General features: G+C 35.7%; 1 protein-coding gene across 3 annotated transcripts in view; it reads right to left on the bottom strand.

Annotated features, from left to right (window-relative positions):
- Positions 1-2,795: 2,795 nt before the first annotated feature.
- The window catches only part of LOC576983 (striated muscle preferentially expressed protein kinase), a 76,977-nt gene continuing 59,683 nt past the window's right edge, over positions 2,796-20,089 (bottom strand). For all 3 annotated transcript variants that reach the window (XM_030974215.1, XM_030974216.1, XM_030974217.1), the window contains 11 exons: positions 18,829-18,906; positions 17,925-18,201; positions 11,775-12,077; positions 9,311-9,442; positions 8,711-8,875; positions 7,933-8,131; positions 7,062-7,344; positions 6,469-6,655; positions 5,746-5,824; positions 5,353-5,502; positions 2,796-4,732 (listed from right to left, as the gene is read on the bottom strand). In XM_030974215.1, the coding sequence (XP_030830075.1) occupies positions 4,531-4,732; positions 5,353-5,502; positions 5,746-5,824; positions 6,469-6,655; positions 7,062-7,344; positions 7,933-8,131; positions 8,711-8,875; positions 9,311-9,442; positions 11,775-12,077; positions 17,925-18,201; positions 18,829-18,906 (2,055 nt within the window). In that variant the 3' untranslated portion in view covers positions 2,796-4,530. The remainder of the gene's footprint in view (positions 4,733-5,352; positions 5,503-5,745; positions 5,825-6,468; positions 6,656-7,061; positions 7,345-7,932; positions 8,132-8,710; positions 8,876-9,310; positions 9,443-11,774; positions 12,078-17,924; positions 18,202-18,828; positions 18,907-20,089) is intronic.

The following is a 20,089-nucleotide window of genomic DNA, read 5'->3' as shown; positions in this document are numbered from 1 at the left end:
TAATCTAATATATTTGTTTAACAATGAAATAAATATTATCTGAAAACTTTTAATACCACACTTCACCACGGATTGCAAAGCGTACATGTACGTATACATGTTATGAATATTTTGTAATTAAAAAATCCCGCAGAGAAAATAAATATAAATCATATTACATTAATAACCATCTTCCATAATGTAACAATAGTGAGCCCTAAGGGTTATATTAACTTATCAATGATCATTAACGATTTGATTTTATAGATAAACCTGCTTAATTGTATGCATCCAGAGGATCAAAACATATAAATAACTGTCTAAACTACATCAATTTATACACCAGCGGTTTACCTCATATCAGTTGCATTTATTTTGAACATACATCACTGCAAATGCCTAAGAGTATTTTTCAGAGTTTCTCATTGAATAAACGGCCACTTAATTGAACTTTTGTATGATGTTTTGGGTATACTTAGCAAAGTGGGTGATAACAGTACACATTACCGGATCCAGATGACCCTAAATCGTGACGATAGTAATGAGGAAGGGGGAAACAAACGTTCAAATCTAAAGACGTTTTTTAAATTGTCTAAGTGAAACATTAAAATATAGAAAACATAAAAGTACTAATTTTCAACTGATTTCAAAATCTTTTTCATTTTTGTTTATATTTCTTCACACGCTCTTTAACAAGCAAAAAAGAATATTGTGTGTCTTTCTACACTAGCATATACCATGGTGTGAATATAATTCTCCGTGATATCGATCCTAAATTCCTAGTTCCAATTATTGAACTCAAAGTTACCCCTAAAGCTCTTCCTTGAAAAAGGGAAACAAACATGAAAGTAAGATTTTTTTTTAAATTCGGAAAAGTCACATCTTTATTCCATTTTTAATATCAGAACTATTTTTTCAGTAAATGCAGCAAAGATCTAACAACGATATCTAAATGCTCACAACTGAGAGAAAATTCTTTGAAAACAGGAGAAAGAAAAGTTGCACACAGGAAACCACCTCATCAATTCAAGTCTATTCAAATCCATGCATCGAGATGACTATATACATAAAATGATCTTGGGTAATATCGAGCTGTACACAAAATTAAATAATATTTATACTAATTCTTCCTTCAACATATCTTTCAAGCGACAAGGGAGCCTCCTGAAATTATACGGCTTATTTTATTTTTGTAACATCAGTATAATCACATCGTTTATCCCGTGAAAGGGAATGTACACGCAAATTTTATTTTTCAAATACATCGATAATCAAAATAAAATTGTACCAATGTCTATCATAAATGAAAAACACACAAAATATTCTTACACTTGTCCCTTCTCATATTCCATACACTTTGGCAAATGTAGCAAAGTTACAAAGCACACCAAGCAAAGTCATTCATCAGACATAATAAAATAATCAATGTTTCAAATATATGTCTTCAGTGCCATTCAAATCTTTCGATATTGCTAGTTAGCATGCAGAATTACCTACGATTTAAAGGCACGTACAGAGAAAATGTCTTAATAAAAAGCTTTCATTTAAGATGCAAAGGACAAACAAACAATTTGACACGATTCCGTTTTAAGCAATACCACATATTTCAAAGTAGTCTAATCTAAACAGAGTTCACCTGAAGAACATATTGCATTTACAATACGCAACTTAAACGAAATATAGCACCAACAAATGAATAAAACCCCACACACCCCTACAAACATCTTGACTTGAAGAGTTAGAGGGAGAGAGAAAATAGAGAAGATTCAGAAATGCATTCAGACAGAGAGGATTATGAGAGTGAGAGAGAGAGAGAGAGAGAGAGAGAGATAAAGAGAGAGGGGGAGAGAGAGAGACTTGAGAAAATGGCAAGACAGAAAGAAAGAGAAAATGAATTGAAAGTCATAACGAAGGTTGAAGTGTGCCATTAACACTAGAGTATTGTTCCTTTGGTTGTAATATATAGAAATATATAGGAGCAGTCTTAATAAGACGAAAGCAACTCTGATTATTGCAAATATTTCCCCCGTTTGCACTGTAATAAAATATATGGAGCTCCAAATGACAGGATTGATGTTTACAACTTCAACTTGTACTTTTCTAAAGATTTTTAAAGCAAATTGTTTTAACAAGAGCTGGCTTCACTGTCTTTATCAATACAGCAGTTTATTCTTTTTAATCTGAAGGATAGCTTACAAATTATCAGGACTTTTATAGTTCCATAAAATAGAAAACATCAAGAAAGCCCAAACACTGATGAATTGAAAAACACGAATTTTCATCAGCATTATTTACAAGTAAGTCTTGAAATCGGCTAAACATTCAAATAAATTCTTGTATTTTGTACCATCATCACTCTCTCCTATGCTCTCCTGGACATCCCTTTTGCATCAATAAAAATGATGAAGATCAAATGTCGTCAGCTTTGTTTCAAACATAATATCTTAACTGTAATCATTTACACACAAGAGAGATGAAACGAATATAGGACTTACTGACATTGTCGATTAAAAATTCGTCATAAAAATACACTCTCTAGCTTGTTTGGGCGCAGGTAAGATGTGTATAATCATTGAGAGCCTGGCATGGAAAGCAAAATAAACCAGAAAATAATCACAGAGTGAAAGAATTCTTCAACAAATTATACAACCGTCTTGTATCTGTGCGAACCACACTAAATGATCATAACTTTTCAAGACATATTTTGAAAAAAGATTTAGGCACAATTTAACTGATCATATTTTTCACTTTCAGGTTTCGCCTCCCCCGGTCATCTATAATTAACATCGCTCTATCACAGAATATACACTTATCCATTTTTTCTTTTGATTTTCTTTTGATGATACAGTAAGGATTTGTTTTAGGTAAAAGTTATTCATCTTTTAGATTATTCCCACAATATACACATGTTAGTCTTACAATTACTTTGAAGGCATATAGTTATCACACTATCCATATTAATAAAGAAAAACTGACGGTACAAAAACTAAACTTAAATCTAGCGTTTTACTTCCAATTATAATAGTTCAATTCATTCCGTATATAATATCACTTGTGTATCTTAATTGACATACACGTTCTATCAATTAGCTTGCTCGACATAACCTAGTCAGCATAAAGTAACAGAAGATTTACAAAAATATTCTCTTACTACAGATACAGGAACAAGATATTTTTTAGTTTTTTTTAAATTAAAACCACAATCGTGTCTTGCTTGAAATGAAAGTGTTGGCGACATATGAAAGAAAATACTGCCCTACATGAATATACATATGAACGTCTGCATTGAAAGAGATTATGAAAAAGCATGACAAATAAGTGACAGACAATGCCCGTATCTAGGTCTCTCAGAGTTCAGTATATCACTTTAAACTGCAACGCATGACGGATGAATGAAAGGAAAGACCTTGGCAAAGCATATAATGCCAAATATGAAGTGCAGGGTGCAAGTATAGATGGTTCTTGTGGAAACACGATAACGGTTGTCGGAGCGTAACCCGTGTTGTTTTTTGAAAGCCCTTTGAAAAGGCCCAAGGACGCTTTTGTTATAACACCACGTAACATATGCTATTCAAAAGCGGACTATATGGGTATTATTACTATTAATCAGTAATCATAACCTATACTAGACAATTAGATTATGAGATACCTTTGTGTCTATAGACCACAAACTGGCTTCATACCAGAGGGATTGGGTCACTTTGATGATTGTTACATCCATGGAAGAAGGGAGCAGGGGGCAGATTACGCACAATGTCCCCAAAGTCACTGTAATGAAACCTGACAAGTAGAATGAATCTTCCAATGGACATACCATCGGATATCATTCATCTATCTATCTATATCTTCAATGTTTTGCACTGTCACTATATTTGTAGCAACTTGTGATATTTCCGCATTTTGATTATTTCATTGAGGCTACTCGGCATGCTTAGTAACCAATGGTTGAAATGCAGAAAATTGGTATCAAAACACTCCCCTCGGGGATTTTCTACTTGTTACATAACGGATTCTGTTCTCTGGCCCTTTCATGGAGAAAATATCTTATTTTCCAACAGTGAACAAATTGGGATACAACTCCGAGAACCATTTGAATTTACAAGCAGACCTGTCTATTCCATTTCACATGACTGCAGTATCTATTTTATTATTTTCAATAGAGAACGGCATGACCTTATCCTAAATATAAAAAGTCCTAAAACTGTTAAAAGGATGAAATTTCCAATGACAGCACCAAACTTCGTTTTTAAAATTTACTTGATGTCATACTATCCGAATGATCTCGTTTGAGAAAATCTCAATAATGAGGATTTCTGAAAAGGCTATGCGTGCAACAAAAAATCAGTTACATTGCACTTCAGGAGGTCAAAGACCTCATCAGAACACGGCACAACGTTAAAAAGTATTTCCCTTTAAAATAGCATCATCTTAACATCTCAAACACTGATAAATATATATTCACACAAATGAGTACTCGTCATGGTTGATAAATCCTAAGAAGTCAAATCTTATGTTACATAAATCAATTGAATGTAGATGGTAGAGTTACCATTATGAGTCATCAGACTCTTCGCTACCATACGTCCTCAACGATACACTATCCAGCGTGTTGTTCTGTAGGATACGAGTCAGGTACTGAGTCCTGTAGTTAGCTAGCTTGGTAACAGGGAACGACCGGGACTGGGCCGAACCTGGTTTGTTGATACTCTTCACCCAGCTGTGCTCCAGACAGTCTGCCACAGTTGGCCGGTCACTGCAGAAAATAGAAATGGCATAAGGTATCATCAACCTTCTTCTCAAAACGTGTCAGATATGTGTTCTTATCGTTTTCTATGCATAACATCTAACGACAGACATCACACACTCTTAAATGATTTGTTGGGAGGTAAAGTATAGAAGGTACTGGACCTAGAAGGATCCAAGAACCACCTGGAAAGATAACATTAAGATCTGAAGTGGAATGACACTACAATAGTGCACTAGGATGGCAGAGAACAGATATGTGCGGAAACCTCTGAGCTAGGAGAAGATACCATGATAGATACGACATCCGGTATCTAGTATCAGATTGAGCATTTTACAAATCCTTGAAACTAAAACCCTTTCAAACAAAATTAGCATGCAATTGTAATAAAGGATAACCCAACAGTTTATACACTTCGTCTAGCTGCAAAAATGCCATTGCTGTGATATTTTAAAGAATATTCTTAGGGAGATGAACGCCACGGAAGCATTTCCACTTCACGAAATAAACCAATTCTAATCTCAGTTATGATTATTATAATTGTGAATAAACATAAACTGTGAATGATATTCATCATTATATTTCCAGGGACTGATTTGCTACACACACTCCTGGAAGGACATACTTACATTGGTTTTTCTTTGAAGATAGCTTGGAGGAAAGCCTTGGCTTCAGGACTCGCGTTCGGGTAGAGACTGGATATATTATATTTCATCCTGGTGATGTTGTAGATTGTCTTCTCTTGATTGCGACCCAAGAACGGTGATGTTCCACTCAGCCTAATCATACAAACACAAACAGACAATGAATACTTACAGTATATTTTAAGCAGGATGAAGGTTTAGGCAGTCCTCAATCACAACAGTACCGACAAGGAATATTGGAATTACACAGAATGGCACATTTTCTAGTCCTAAGTCATTAGGAAAAATTCTATCACGGGAGGCGATTGCCGAACTTGTACAGACCAATGGTATCCTACTTCATGTTTGTTTACAAAATTTGATAACAGGAACACTTACCATGTAAACACCATAACTCCTAATGGCCATATGTCTGTTTCATAGTCTATCGATCCTCCCTTGACAGCTAGCTCAGGAGCTAAGGAACAGAAGAAAAAAATTGTCAGTAATTAATGAATAAATCATCTCAATAATTATACATCAGTGATCAGGCGAAGTCGAACCGAAATGTGCGGGAGACATGAGGAAAAAAACCCATGAAATTTCAGGGCCAAAGGTTCAGGGGTTTTGATGCAGTGGCAACACGGGGGGGGGGGGGGGGAGGGGGGAGGGGGGGAGGGGGGCATTATGCCCCCCGGCCTTATTAGGGTTAATGAAGAAACAGGAAAGACGCCTGCACTTTACATCATGGCTATGTTAAGGCATTTTGAAAATATTGTTATCATTTTACTATTGATCGCTATTTTTAAAAATATAAAGACACAACTGCAAGCTTAAAAATATGATTATTGAATTATGCATTAACTATTTTCATTACTAACAAACATATACTGTTCGGCTACTTGATGAGAATGACAGAGAAATGTAAGTATGAAATATAGTATAACAAACAAAAACGAAAAGAATGTAATGGGAAAATGAAGATAAAGGAGAAAAAGAGAAAGGAAAAAGAGAAAGAACGGAGAAGCGTAGGAATTCAAATACGAAGAAGGAAAGACGAATAAAGGTAAAGAAAACGGAGATGGGTAAAAAGAATCCATCATTTCAGCAATGAATACTAACCCATGAATTCGGGTAGTACATCGATGCCCTTCGTCTTGCTTTCGCCATCTTTTTGGATGACCCTACATGACCCGAAGTCGATAAGACGAACGACGTCCTTCCTTCGGCTCTCCATGAGAAGGTTGTCGTGTCGGAGGTCGAGATAGACTACGTTCATCATGTGAAGATGTTCAAGTGCGTCTAAAACCTAAAAGGGAGATTATGGAGGGGATAATCATTAGAGGAAAAACGATTATTTGTTGTCATTATATTTAGGCCATTTGCCTGACATAGGAATACGTCAGCGACTGTCGTAATCTTTGATGCGTTATGTGAAGGTAAAATCGTATAAAAATAATTTTAAGTCTGTGCAACATGCTTTAACCGACACACTCATGCCCGTTTTACACCAAGCGTCATGTCTATTACGTCATCACCTATACCAATTACGCTTTGGAAGGCAATGTAATGATTGTTTTTTGTCACTTTCTGCAACATAACACTCTCACCTGCCTCGTCAAGGACCTCAGTTAGTCGGTTACGAGTCCTAACGTCAGACGAATGACTCCCCGTGTGCAACAGGTCTAATTCGATTAATTATTCTTCCAACTTACCTGAGCAACTATTCTGACCACTGTAGACTCGGTGTAGGTATCTTCCTTGGTCAGATACTTGAGTACTGTGCCTCCATAGTAGCGCTCTGTGACCAGCATGACGTGTCTGTTTGTCAGGAAGGCTTCTCGTAGCTGCAGGATGTGTGGATGAGAGAGCTCTTTTAGAAGCTCATACTCAGCCAGACATTTATCTTGTGTCTTCTTGGTGTGTGCTAGGATCTTGACCGCATATTCCTTGCAGGTCGCCACCTTCCTGCATCTCATTACCACCGAGTATCTTCCTCTGTAATAAGTCAATGATAATTGTGTATAAATATTATTCAAATTAACTATCGTGTCCTAGAGGTTATCAAAATAACACCATGAGATATGAAATGTGACAAATACATTTGAAAATCCAAAATACATTATAATAAACAAATCCATATCATCTGTACGCATAACATTTGCTTACATTTTGTTCTACAAAACATTGCTCCCGAAACGATTGATCATCGGATCCACCCATTATAGCCCTAACGGTATTTTTTTCCACAAAAGCAAGCCTGTTGCAACCGTTACCGAAGCAAAATGTCAGATCAGCTTCTTTTCATGAAACTTTAAGCAATGAAATTATTATCTTACTTGTTTGATTGAATATGACAGCGTGCAGTTTCATTGTTTACGTGATTCATGAAATAAAATAAACATCTCGCTATAGTACGAATAAACCCATTACAAAAAAAAAAAAAACTCCTTTATCAATGTGCTTGGTGACATTCATAGCTTGATTTAGTTTAGGAAAGACCCGAGGAGTACCAAGGCATTCGGCATAGTAAAAGGATTTGTAACCACATCAGTTTGCTTGACAAAGCCATAAGTAACCTCTAACCTTCCAATTTCTTCCTGCATCTCATAGATCTTTTGAGGCATCACCGATGTTTTAAGAGATAGATCCAGTGGCCCGAGATCCTCGTCATCGATGAGCTCGGACAGGACCTCATCACGTGAGTTATGTCTTTCTCTCGACAACGATCTCGTTCTTGAATGCTGTAGCTTCGTGATGGATTCCATGTTCAAAGCATGCGCTCCTGTAGGGAAAAGGTGAATGAGATGGGGAGTTCTTCGCGATAATACGATTGTAATTTTAGCCACTGAATGTCAATAATAGTTGTTATTTGATATCTAGAAATCTATTTACCCCTTTCATACGTGGAGTCACAATCGTTTTTAGTAGAGATTTATAAGTTATTAGAAAGTGTCATCATGATAAAGATGATTCACTAAAGAAAGTACCACTAGTCTTCATCACTCTTAAATGCATTCGCAGAGAGCGATTACTCACAGACTCCGTTTAAAAGATTCAGTATTCATTTGCTTTATCTTTGAAATTTCATTATCACCATCATTTCTATCAAACAAGTTTAAAATGTAAACATAATAACCAATTCCTTTCCTTCTCGTTGTCCTACATTGTCCAAATATTTCTAACTTGTCTATTACTCTCTCCTATATAGTTCCGTCTCTGTACATGATTTTACCAGCAGTTATTATCCTAAAACTTTTGTGAAGAAAGGATTACTGTGCAAGTTTTGATCACATTTATCAGGTTAAAGGCCCAAACATAAATATAACCCCTACTGCGTTTGAAATTTGACCGCACGGTATACCTTCTGGTAGTGTTTTGAATTGCACAGAAGACTTGCTGAAGGGACCGCATCCATGAGGGGTTCGGCAAGCCACTCGGAAACGATACTCATTTTCAGGGGTCAGCGACTTTACGTGAAAGTTACAGTCTTTGATTACATCAGATACTTCAAGCCATTGCTTGTCACCTGAGAGAGGGAGTGAGAGATAAAGAGATAGAGGGAGAGAGAGAGAGACAGAGAGAGGGAGAGAGATAGGGAGAGAGGGAGAGAGAGAGAGAGAGAGAGAGAAAGAAAGAGATGGCGGGAAGGAATATTTCACTGTCATCACAAGTTCATAGATCAAAATGCTGTTAACACAAACTTAAACATTAGGAAATGATATGTGGTATATCTTCTCCGTTATTATTCGATGATAAAAACAAAATATATAATGAAAACAAATTATGTACTACATGAAATGGTTTTTAGTATAAAGAATACTAGAACAATTTACAGAATTACAATATACAGACGGAGCATGTTACTGTTCACTCTGGGAAAGGAATACATCCGTAACAATCCTGTGGAATCAATAAAAACTTCATGACATTGAGAAGAAAAAGGATGCCTCCCAGAACTTACCTGCTTTCCTGCATTGTAGTAGATATCCTTCTAAATCATCTTTCTTGGGTGGATGGTTCATTTTCCAGGAGACGAAAGCTTCGTGGGCCGACACCAGTGGGATTTTAGGACGAGATGGAGCCTCCGGTACGGCTAAGAAAGCAGACATTGATTACAAATTAGATACATTTTAATTTTGGCAAGAAAAAAAGAAAGTCTCTTTGTTGATGATGTTGGTTAATATTCAGTAGTTTTTCTTCAGACCTGCTATAAAACGATATTTTGTTTATGTTTTAATAATATTTGTTCTGCAACGTGATAAAGAATGCAAATAAAGGACATATTATAACCATATATATACATATTATTATATACATATACGTATATTAATTAGTCAAATTAAAGGTATTACGAAGTTTTGGCATGGGGTCATGAATTCGGTTCAAATGAACATATTGGAAACATATGCGATCCTACAATATTGAGTGATCATTGTCGCGGTTAAATTGTAAATAATAAACTCTTTTCATTGTATAGCTCACTCTCAAGGTCAAGATATTAATTTAGATATAAAACAATGTTTCTTGACTAAAATCGACCGATTGACTATTCCCATTTGGAAATTATATATCACAACTACATATTGTGAGATTTTCATGGTCGCAGCTACCATTGTATAGCTATTTGAAAATTATCGAAATTTACCAGGAGCACCGGTAAATTTCGATATTCAGTTTTCTTGAAAGCAGAAGTATTTTAGGGGCTAATTTTTTAGTGCTTACAATACATCCACAGAGGCATCAAAATATTCCAAAATTGTAAAGCCTCTTTATCCAGCCAATTTTCAAAATTTCCCCAAAAATTTGTAATACCTAGACGTAATATTTAAAAGTAAATAACATGATAATCGAATCAAATACAATACAATTTATTAAGCCATGTGAACATAAATGAAAACCCATTATATTAAAATGATATATTACTCCATAAATCGGATTTACGACCCTTGATTGTCATCCCACGCTTGTACTTAAAGTGTAAATCAATATCAATTTTTACGTCGAAAGAAGAAGCTGGCAATAAATATAAGCTGAAATCTCTAAAATCTTTACTTCAGTAAAAAGTACACAAACCCGTATCTAGGCGATTAACATGTGAACGACATTTACATGTACTATCATCTCTTACCCCCCTCAGACAACAATTCTATTCAAATAATTTGGGACACCTACTTTTGAAAAAATAATAATATCTAAATTTTCCATCGTATTTGATACTAGTATTGGTCTCGGAATGATTTTCACACTCGGTTTCCTACAATCTACAAAATCATAACTATACATTGCATTTCTCAATTCTGCAAATAAAAACGGAGGCGAGTATTCAACATCGGTATTCATTCAGAAAAACGCAGTTCAATCATTATTAGCGTGTTAATTTGTTTTAAGCTCTTTTGAAATAAAAAATAGAACAATTCTGAAGTGTATATACATAAATACATTATTTCTTTTAGTTCAGCACCAGCGAATGAACGGCAATTTTACAGAACTGTGTTATGTATAAATCATAACATCACATCACTGTAAAATATAGTGAAAAGATCACACTGCACATACGGATAGAAGAGACTCGACTCCCAGGTAAACGGGAAGACATAGATACATAAAGTAACAAGGAGATCGATATTAGTTGGATTAAGATTTTATAGTTCACGGATTATTTACTCCTCTTCAAAAGAGCAACCACATTAGTATCATGCAGTGCGTAGTGTTGCTACAATTTACAAAATCTCAAGAAAACTATATATTCATATTTCAGAATATTGAAGTGAATGTATTCATTAATTAGTGGTCAACATGGTGACTAGAAAGAATACAATATGAACATAGGGTCGATTTGTAACACAGTTAATGTCTTTGCAATGTGAACAAGCCCAGTGCCGTGTTCACAGTGCAGCAAGTAATGCCGTCACATTGTTATACCTCGGTCACACCGCTAAGCCGACTCCAAACCGAATTCAAGCCGAAGTTCTAAGCCTTTCGGAGGGGTAATGGTAAGTTATGTTCAGTTTGCTGTCGGTATGGTGTTGGTGTAGTATGGTGTGGCCAGGCGCAGATCCAGGATTCCTTAGGGGGGGGGGGCCAAAATTTGAAAATCGTGCCGGCCGATATTACGCTCAGTAGGGGGGGGGGGGTAGTGAGCACTATTTTTTAAATTTTTATTTTGACCCCGAACATTTGAAAATCGCGCCGGACGAAAGTGAGCGCATTTTAATTTTTTTTTTAAACACCACCCACCCCTCCCCCAACCCCTTGAGCACAAAAAGGAAAGGGCAATTTTCTGGTCACCAATTTTTTGTATTTGTTTAAATATTTGTTTTCCCGTCTTTTTTTATTTTGGGCCAGGGGGGGGGGGGCAAGGCCCGCTCGGCCCCCTCCCCCTGGATCCGCGCCTGGGTGTGGCTGGGGCATATAACAGTACTTACCAGCTACCGTGAGATTAGCAACAGACTCGGCTGTCCCTGCTTTGTTAGTAGCAACACACTTATACTGCCCTCCATCTCTCTTGCCAATCTTAGGTATGGTGAGAAAAGCCTTGCCCTTCTCCAGTCCAATCTGAACGCCTCGGCTACCTCCAGAAGCCTTGGTCAGTTTGGTGTTAGCATGGTACCAGGTCATCGTGGGCTTGGGATGGGCGTTCACCTTACAGGTCAACTTCAGCTGACTCATCTCCATGATGATCTGGTCTTTGAGCTCGAGTTCGAACACGGGAGCTTGATCCACGACGACTGAAGTATGGGATGGGGACGAGTTTAGGTGGTGCAATAAGGATGGTTGGTGAGGTTTACGAAAACGGAAAGGATTGGGCATCGGGGTGAGGAGTGGTTAAGTGTAATTGAAAAATAGAGGGGTGGTTTTGAGAGAGAGGGGAAGAGTAGTTTTAAGTCGACATTAAAAGTACAACATAAGAAAGAGGAAGACAAATAGACAACCCCATAACAAGAAACAAATAATTATATCAATCAAATTTTAAAATGAAATAAGATAAAAAGACGATTCACGAGAGAGGCAAAATGAGAGGGACCATTGATCAATATTCAAATTAAGGAATATTTAACTGCTTAAATAATCTAAGGTGACGATCCCATTTTTTAGTTTAGTATATAATTAGGTTCTCGTGAGTGGATACTACCATCAGGCTTTCTCTTTATGAATCATATAGTATAACATTATCCTACTGCCTAGCTGGCTTTATAGAAAGTATGTTATGTGTCCTGTTCCTCGAATTTGGATATAAGTCAGTTTAAAAGGAGCCCTTAAATATGATAGGCTATGAACCAAATATATGTACATTGAATTAATGTTTGGGCACTTATGCACGATTCCTCTATTTCAAAATTGCTGTGAAACATTCAAGCTAATGTTTAAACAATGTCCAGGGTATACATACAAATAAATACCGGCATTATCTAGTGAAAACGTTTTATATACAAATCTGAGTATAACTCATGAGACTATGACGAAATTGTGATCAATTTACATTTCATGGGTGGAAAATTTATAGTTTTATTAGTTAGTCTTTTAATTCTGGTGTACTATTCTACAAACATACTACACATAAATGGAATATTATTTTATCTGTACTTCGTTATGAACTATTACAAGAGGATCATGCGTTGATTCATTCGCTTTGAGGGTTTTGGGGGAATTTATCTAATGGATCACTGAATGGCTTTAAATTATGTTGCAGCATGAGAATGTAGTGACTAGAACAAACAACAACTGAAGAAAGAAACTGGAATTGAGAGGAGAGCTTGAGAGAGGTATCAGGTGGTGTGGACTCAGATGGGATTTGTGCAGACAAAAGAGTTTGGGGGAGGGGGAGGGGGAGGGGTCATAATGCTTGACACAAATAAGTACACCGAGTGAAACATGCTTGAGTGATAATATGGTATTATGTAATGTTCAATCCTCAATATCTCAGTCATACATTTCAGCATGTTGTCATAAGGACTAAAAAAATGGCAAAATATCTATTCTCACTTGCTATGAAAATGATGATACACCTCATGTAGCACCTTAGCATGAAACTGTGATTGTCATTATAATTATAAACTTTCACTATGGCTCCGAAAATTCACATCACACTTTATTCTTTGATTCTGAAATAAATATATATTATAAATATCATTTACAATTCCTTCAAATTTCCCAAAATAGTCAATCATGCATATTCATAAACCAAAGACCAATTGCACTTCCATTTAATATAGAAACTCATCTTAAATCTGAAGGAGCTTAAAAAGTAACTGTTAATGTTGCATACAAACAAATTATGAAAGATTAGGTTTAATTATATTACAAACACTGTATTTAAAACAAAATTTCAATCACACTTTGGTAAAACGTGAAGTAGATTTCTTGTTCTACACAATGGAGACTTTACAAAACTATTATTAAAAGATTTATTCACACAAATATGATATACTAAATATTTTCTTTTGAATTTTATTATTTAAAAAAAAATTAAACATTGTGAGATAAGTAAGGCTTCATTATCGCTAGAGGTACCATAACTCTCAATATTCAATCTAAGAGAGATTATATATCTACATATAATTCAAACTTATTCTTCTTTTGCAACTCCAATCGACAGAAAATGCTTAAGAATGTAATTTAACTTGAAATAGATGTTTGAGAAAATACCTAAGCCATGAGAGACAAACAAAAAATTGGACCAAATCCATGACCCACACTAACAGTGAATCATAAATAATTGCCCCTATGTAAATCATAACATAAAGGCAATTTGATATCATGCAGAATGTCTGTAAATTATATGTAAAACATTTCCTAGTTGCTCTTGAGACATATTTACTGAATAATAGAGTATATCAGAACTCTTCCTATGACTTGACAATTATTATTTATCCCCTCGGAAAGTTCCTGTTGAAATTATCTTTGGATACATAGTTTATTCTTCACTTGAAATATATAGCGTATTCGTCTGTATAAAACAACTGGCACTAAAGAGGGCCACTCAGCTAAAAAATCAACCTCCCAAATTGCACCATGACTCTTTGGGTAAATGTTTAAGGATTATGAAGAAATAAATTATTAAAAAACAACACCACTTGTTTGTATTAATGTGTGTTCGAGTTGTCTTCCCATGACACTTTTTTACCTTGACTTAAAGAATATCTAAACATTCATTTTCTTTTCTTTTTTTCTACACAAGTACAAGTAATTATTAAAGCTGAAATCGTTAGTAAAGTTTATGCTGGCAAGGACCAATAATTCAGAGCAGAATATTTTTGATGATCAGTGCCCTAACATTTGATGCTGTAATTGATGAAAAATTTATTTCTGCACTTTGTCATTTATCATTTCTTTGACAATTGGTGTATGAATAGTTATAAATACACCTTCAGGTATTTTAAATGTTGATTTGTAAGGTTAAGCAGAAAAATGGCCAAAGAACCCATAATTATAATTCAAAAAGCATTTTCAATTTCAACATTCAAATACACCATTTAAAAAAAATCAGCTCTAATATGTCAAATGATACTTGGGTGACTTTAATTTAAAAAAAAATAATTTAAATGTGATAATAAAAAGTTACCTGAAATTAAAACTTCTACCATTATCAGAATTCCTTAAAAAGAACATCACAGCTTTTGTATGAACTATTAACAAAAAAAGTCAATACTTAGAAACTCATTTGATATAAAAGATGCCTCCATGATATTCCCCTTCCCCTTTTTACAAATTCTGAAATAATAGTTCACTATATGAAAGAAATAAAAATTTCTTTACAAAATAACAAAATAAGCACATGTGACATTTCATTAGGGTCTCTGCATATTTGAGCACCTGTTTTTATATAATACAACAAAAATGTATAAACAAATCCAAAATACTCAGGAAAGCAGGAGGGTAATATTAACCTAAGCAATCTCTCTCTCTTTCTGTGCTTTGTATAAGAAAATGTTAAAATGGACTTGCACAAACCATTAAAGTGGGATTAACTTGTTTTTTATAGGAACTACTTCATATGCCTTGACCGAAACACATAAAACCATATATAACATTGCAATACATAGTATAAACAAAAAAAAGGTGGTAATAGCAGCGCTCAAGCATACACACCATATTGGTGGATAGTTCATGAAACTTAAACCTTTGTATGCCATTAATAATATTTGTAAAAACTTTGCTGGCAAGCTCTTTGTAAACAGGTCTAACTCCTTATGCATTCAAACATTCCAAATCTGTATATGGGCATCATCTATGACTGTCAGCTCCTACTGATATAGTCTGTAATTACTAGCATGATCCTAATAAACACAGCAATCGCTATACCTACGATAAGCCCTCCAACAAAACGACATCTACGATCAAACCAAAGCAAGGCTATTCGCTCATACAAAGTCAGATGCAGTGTTTGATCATCTAGGCAGTGCAAGAAACCTAAATCCTCCTCTATTTCGCTGCTCGAGACTTTTCGAAGACCTATTAGACTGAAGCGTTGCGGACCCGCTCCTGCTTTACGGAGACTCTCCTTCCTTTGTGGATCCATAGTCGGGGATCCATAAGTCTTCGATGAAGACACCTTTGCTGGTGATCTAGCCGCATTGGAATCGTTCTGCTTTTTATCTGAACCAATCTTCATCATCATTTCCGATACAGAAAGCATCTTGGGACCCTGGGAGTCCACCTCAGTGTTCACAAATGCGTTTGCAGGAACTGCTTGATCTCCAAAGTGGAACGCAAATCCTGAGCGCCTTCTTGGCATGGAGCTTCGTCTAGCAGCCATGATGTCTAGATCCTGTGACAGGGGTTGCATTGGCTCCGATTTGGCAATATCTGCATCATCCATGGATTCAGAGGACAGTTGAGACAGGTTCCTCAAACGATAAGGTGTACAGGGACTTGATACCAGCGAGGAGGTATCACTTCCAGATCGCGTAAACACTTCTTCAGTCAAATCTTTTTCTATTTCCCAGTCATTATTAACTTGCTCAGCACTACCACTGCCTTCTGTTTTCTCAGTGATACAACGCAAATTTGTGGCAAAGTTTAATACCTTTGAGGGCCGAGACATGGGTTGGTAGGGACGATGTGATGTAACTCCATTGTTATTCTCACTGTCTTTGTGAGGCAGTGATTCGTAGATGTCTGCCATGTTTTCACTACCATTCGATTTCTTCCTCTCCATTGTGATATCAATCATACTTTTATATTTATACCACTACTGCAAAATTACTTGATGGTTCAATGACATTTCACAAGTTCACACATGAGCTTCTCTAGTAAAAGTAATTTCACTCCTATAGTTCTACCGTAGTCCTGAACAGAGAGTCATCAAACATTTTATAATCCATTGGCAAATAAGATGAGGCACATTTAATCCTCTGTGCACAAACACGCTTATGAATGAAAAAATATCATTATAGATAAATCCATATAATTCCTTTAATTCCACAAATTGAAGGCACTGTCTCTTCCAAGCGATGACTGCTCACCGATATAGAATATTGGTTCATTCATTCATACGATTCCTTTTGCAGCATTGAACAGCACTTTCACCACAGCAATATAGATTGAAATCCCTTCTTGATATAACACATTGCTTGTACTGGAAAGCACAAACTATATCCTTCACAGCTTTTTTTTCTCCATACAGTCAATGGAGGGCTAACCCGAGACCATAAATTGCTACAAAAGTGTCTATTTAGATCATGTTACCATCAATCACCAGACTTAAATTCTAGAACAGTTCCACAGGGATCAGAGTTGTGAACAATGATTGAGATACTTTCCCAGGTAACCTATTGACAGGCTTGGCAATATTAAATTCCCCGAACAGCTGGTCCAAGTACACACATGGGAGCAGATTCAAGTGCACCGTAAACCTGAATTCAAATAGTGGTTGTTTTCATTGCAGATCAAACAGATTTGGTTTCAGGCACTTGGCTTAGATATTCAAATAAAAAAAGTTCCTTCTCAATAGAGCTTTTCAATCGTACTCAACTCTTGACAAAAGGACAATTAGGTATTGTAAAAATACTTGGCTCATATGACTTGAGCAACTACAGTACCTGTCTAATAAAACATGATTTATTATATGACTCTTAACAATATTTCAAATTGATTGTCTGAATGTATTCATTCTCCACACATGGTGATATTGACTTTGATAATAAGAGTAATGAAAGTCACTTTGACAGTTAGTATGCAAGGAGATTTCAAAATTCTTGTGAGCAAGAAAAGTAATACAGGTTTGAAGCCAGTAAAACATGCAGCGATTTCTCTCTCTCTCTCTCTAAAGTCTCATGCGTTTACTGGTAAATATTTCATCCAATACATCAGAAATTTATAGGTATATATAAAATTTCATATATATTCTGAATGAAGACACTTTAAATGCATGTGTTTGTTATGCTGCTTCTTCTTGTTGAGCAGTGTTAGCTTGAAAACAGTCAAACACAAGAGTTATAGGCACAATAGCTAGGTAGATATATGTCACTGTGACGGTGTGCAACATTCCGAATGTCATGCTAAATATGGCAGATGAAAACAAAAATGCCTTCTGATTTAATGTCGATGTGTGTTCCATGCACCACTCCTTCTACCTGTCTCGCTCCCTGCTCCGCCGACCGCTCCCTCTTCGTTGATGCTCTCTACGATGGTCTCGCAGCTCGTCGGGGATAACAGGTTGCCGTACTTGGTAGTGTTGTTCTCGCTGAAGACGTCGCTGCCGGTGGATGATGCGGTATCCGGGGTAACGGGAGACGAGGATGGTGACGCTTGCTCGCCAGCGGTGTGTTCTAAGGCTGCTTTCCTCAGGTTACTACCAAGACTGGAGAGGCGACGAAGTCTCATCGCTGATTTCACTGCTGTCAAGGCTTTCTGTGAAAGAAATAAAACCAAGGAGTAGATTATATTCTCATTTATCACACTTTGGATATAGTATATCATTATTAAAAACTAACAAACATCAACAAAAATTCTTTTCATTATTTATTCTCAGCAATATCCTTGATGACTGAAATAATGAGTCTTACAGATACATAGATATGTAGGCACATTGAGGGAGTTAGAACGATCGTTCATGAATATCTCCATGTATTAATTAAGCAAAAATTAGGAGCACAGATTCTCAATATAGCATCTGATATTTTTACAACTTACATGAGCACTCTAAAGCCATTTAGTTAAATTACAAGTATTCATAACAAATTTGTCACACATATAATCCCAATAAAAATGGTTACAAACCAAGTGATATATTTCACTAAATGATGACAGCTTTCTGAGAAAAGAGGTAAAAAAGTTTAGGTCGACTATTTTCCCCTCATACCTACATCTAAGTCACACCACCAGATCAAGTCCAAACCAAGTGAATCATGACCATTCAACATAATGTAATGGTATGTTTGACCTTTTGTTGGTTTGGTGTCATTCACTTTGGTGTGACTGAGGCATTGCAGGACCACTACCAAACACTAACATACAAGTCTATTGAGTATCTCTCACCCTCCACTTCCTCCTAGAATTGAATGTCCTCAATCTGTCCAAGCTGATCTTAGCACCCAGGTCCTGACGCTCATCAAACTACAACACAGAGAAGCAATGACAGAGAGAAAGACATTGAAGGAAAGTTGGTGATACAAGAGGTATAGATATATAGAGATAGATAGATAGATAGACAGACAGACAGACAGATAGTTAGATAAAAAAAATATAGATATAAAAATACAAAAATAGGTAGATAGATATATTAATTGATTGATTGTTTGGTTGATTGGTTGATTGATTGATTGTTTGGTTGGTTGATTGTTTGGTTGATTGATTGATTGTTTGGTTGATTGATTGTTTGGTTGATTGATTGATTGTTTGGTTGATTGATTGATTGTTTGGTTGATTGATTGATTGTTTGGTTGATTGATTGATTGTTTGGTTGATTGATTGTTTGGTTGATTGATTGATTGTTTGGTTGATTGATTGTTTGGTTGATTGATTGATTGTTTGGTTGATTGATTGATTGTTTGGTTGATTGATTGTTTGGTTGATTGATTGATTGTTTGGTCGATTGATTGTTTGGTTGACTGATTGATTGTTTGGTTGATTGATTGATTGTTTGGTTGATTGATTGATGATTGATTGTTCATTAATGAAACAAACATCACTGTGCCAAAGCCACATTGTGATGCATTCACTTTTTCATATAAGAAATTTGAATATCACTTACAAAAATAAGCAAAATAATAAAAATTTAACAATACCATATATATATACTTTGTTTTTCCCCACAAACTAGGATGACTTGTTCTAATCTATATTCTAGATAAGCTTAAGCATATAGTCTGAATAGAATGACAGACATAAAACATTAACATATATGATTACCAGTAAAGATTGATGGGACCAGGAAGTTTGTGTATTTTTGTATACCATACTTTCAAATGATTGATGCCTTTTCCTATAAACGCTACACAGACATGGGCTATAGGTGTTGGATATAGTTAAAGGTAAAGACCAGTATTGGAAACGCCCCAATTTCAAAAAATGAAATGGAAGCTCTAATTATCAATCATGTGAAAGAATATGTTTTGACTAATCCATCATGATAAAAAATTTGCCGGGAAACCGCCTACTAATTGATATATTTGATAAATTAGTTTATCTATTGGTGTGTGAGAGATAAACACACGTGTCGCGCACGTGTGCGTATAGTCCCATATACATCTTTCTGTGTACAGTGCTTGTAACTTTACGAAGACTGGGCCAAGTTTCT

Source organism: Strongylocentrotus purpuratus, unplaced genomic scaffold (assembly GCF_000002235.5).
Source record: "Strongylocentrotus purpuratus isolate Spur 01 unplaced genomic scaffold, Spur_5.0 spur5_scaffold_7, whole genome shotgun sequence".
NCBI classification, from domain to species: Eukaryota; Metazoa; Echinodermata; class Echinoidea; order Camarodonta; family Strongylocentrotidae; genus Strongylocentrotus; species Strongylocentrotus purpuratus.
This window is presented reverse-complemented; position numbering and strand designations above follow the sequence as displayed.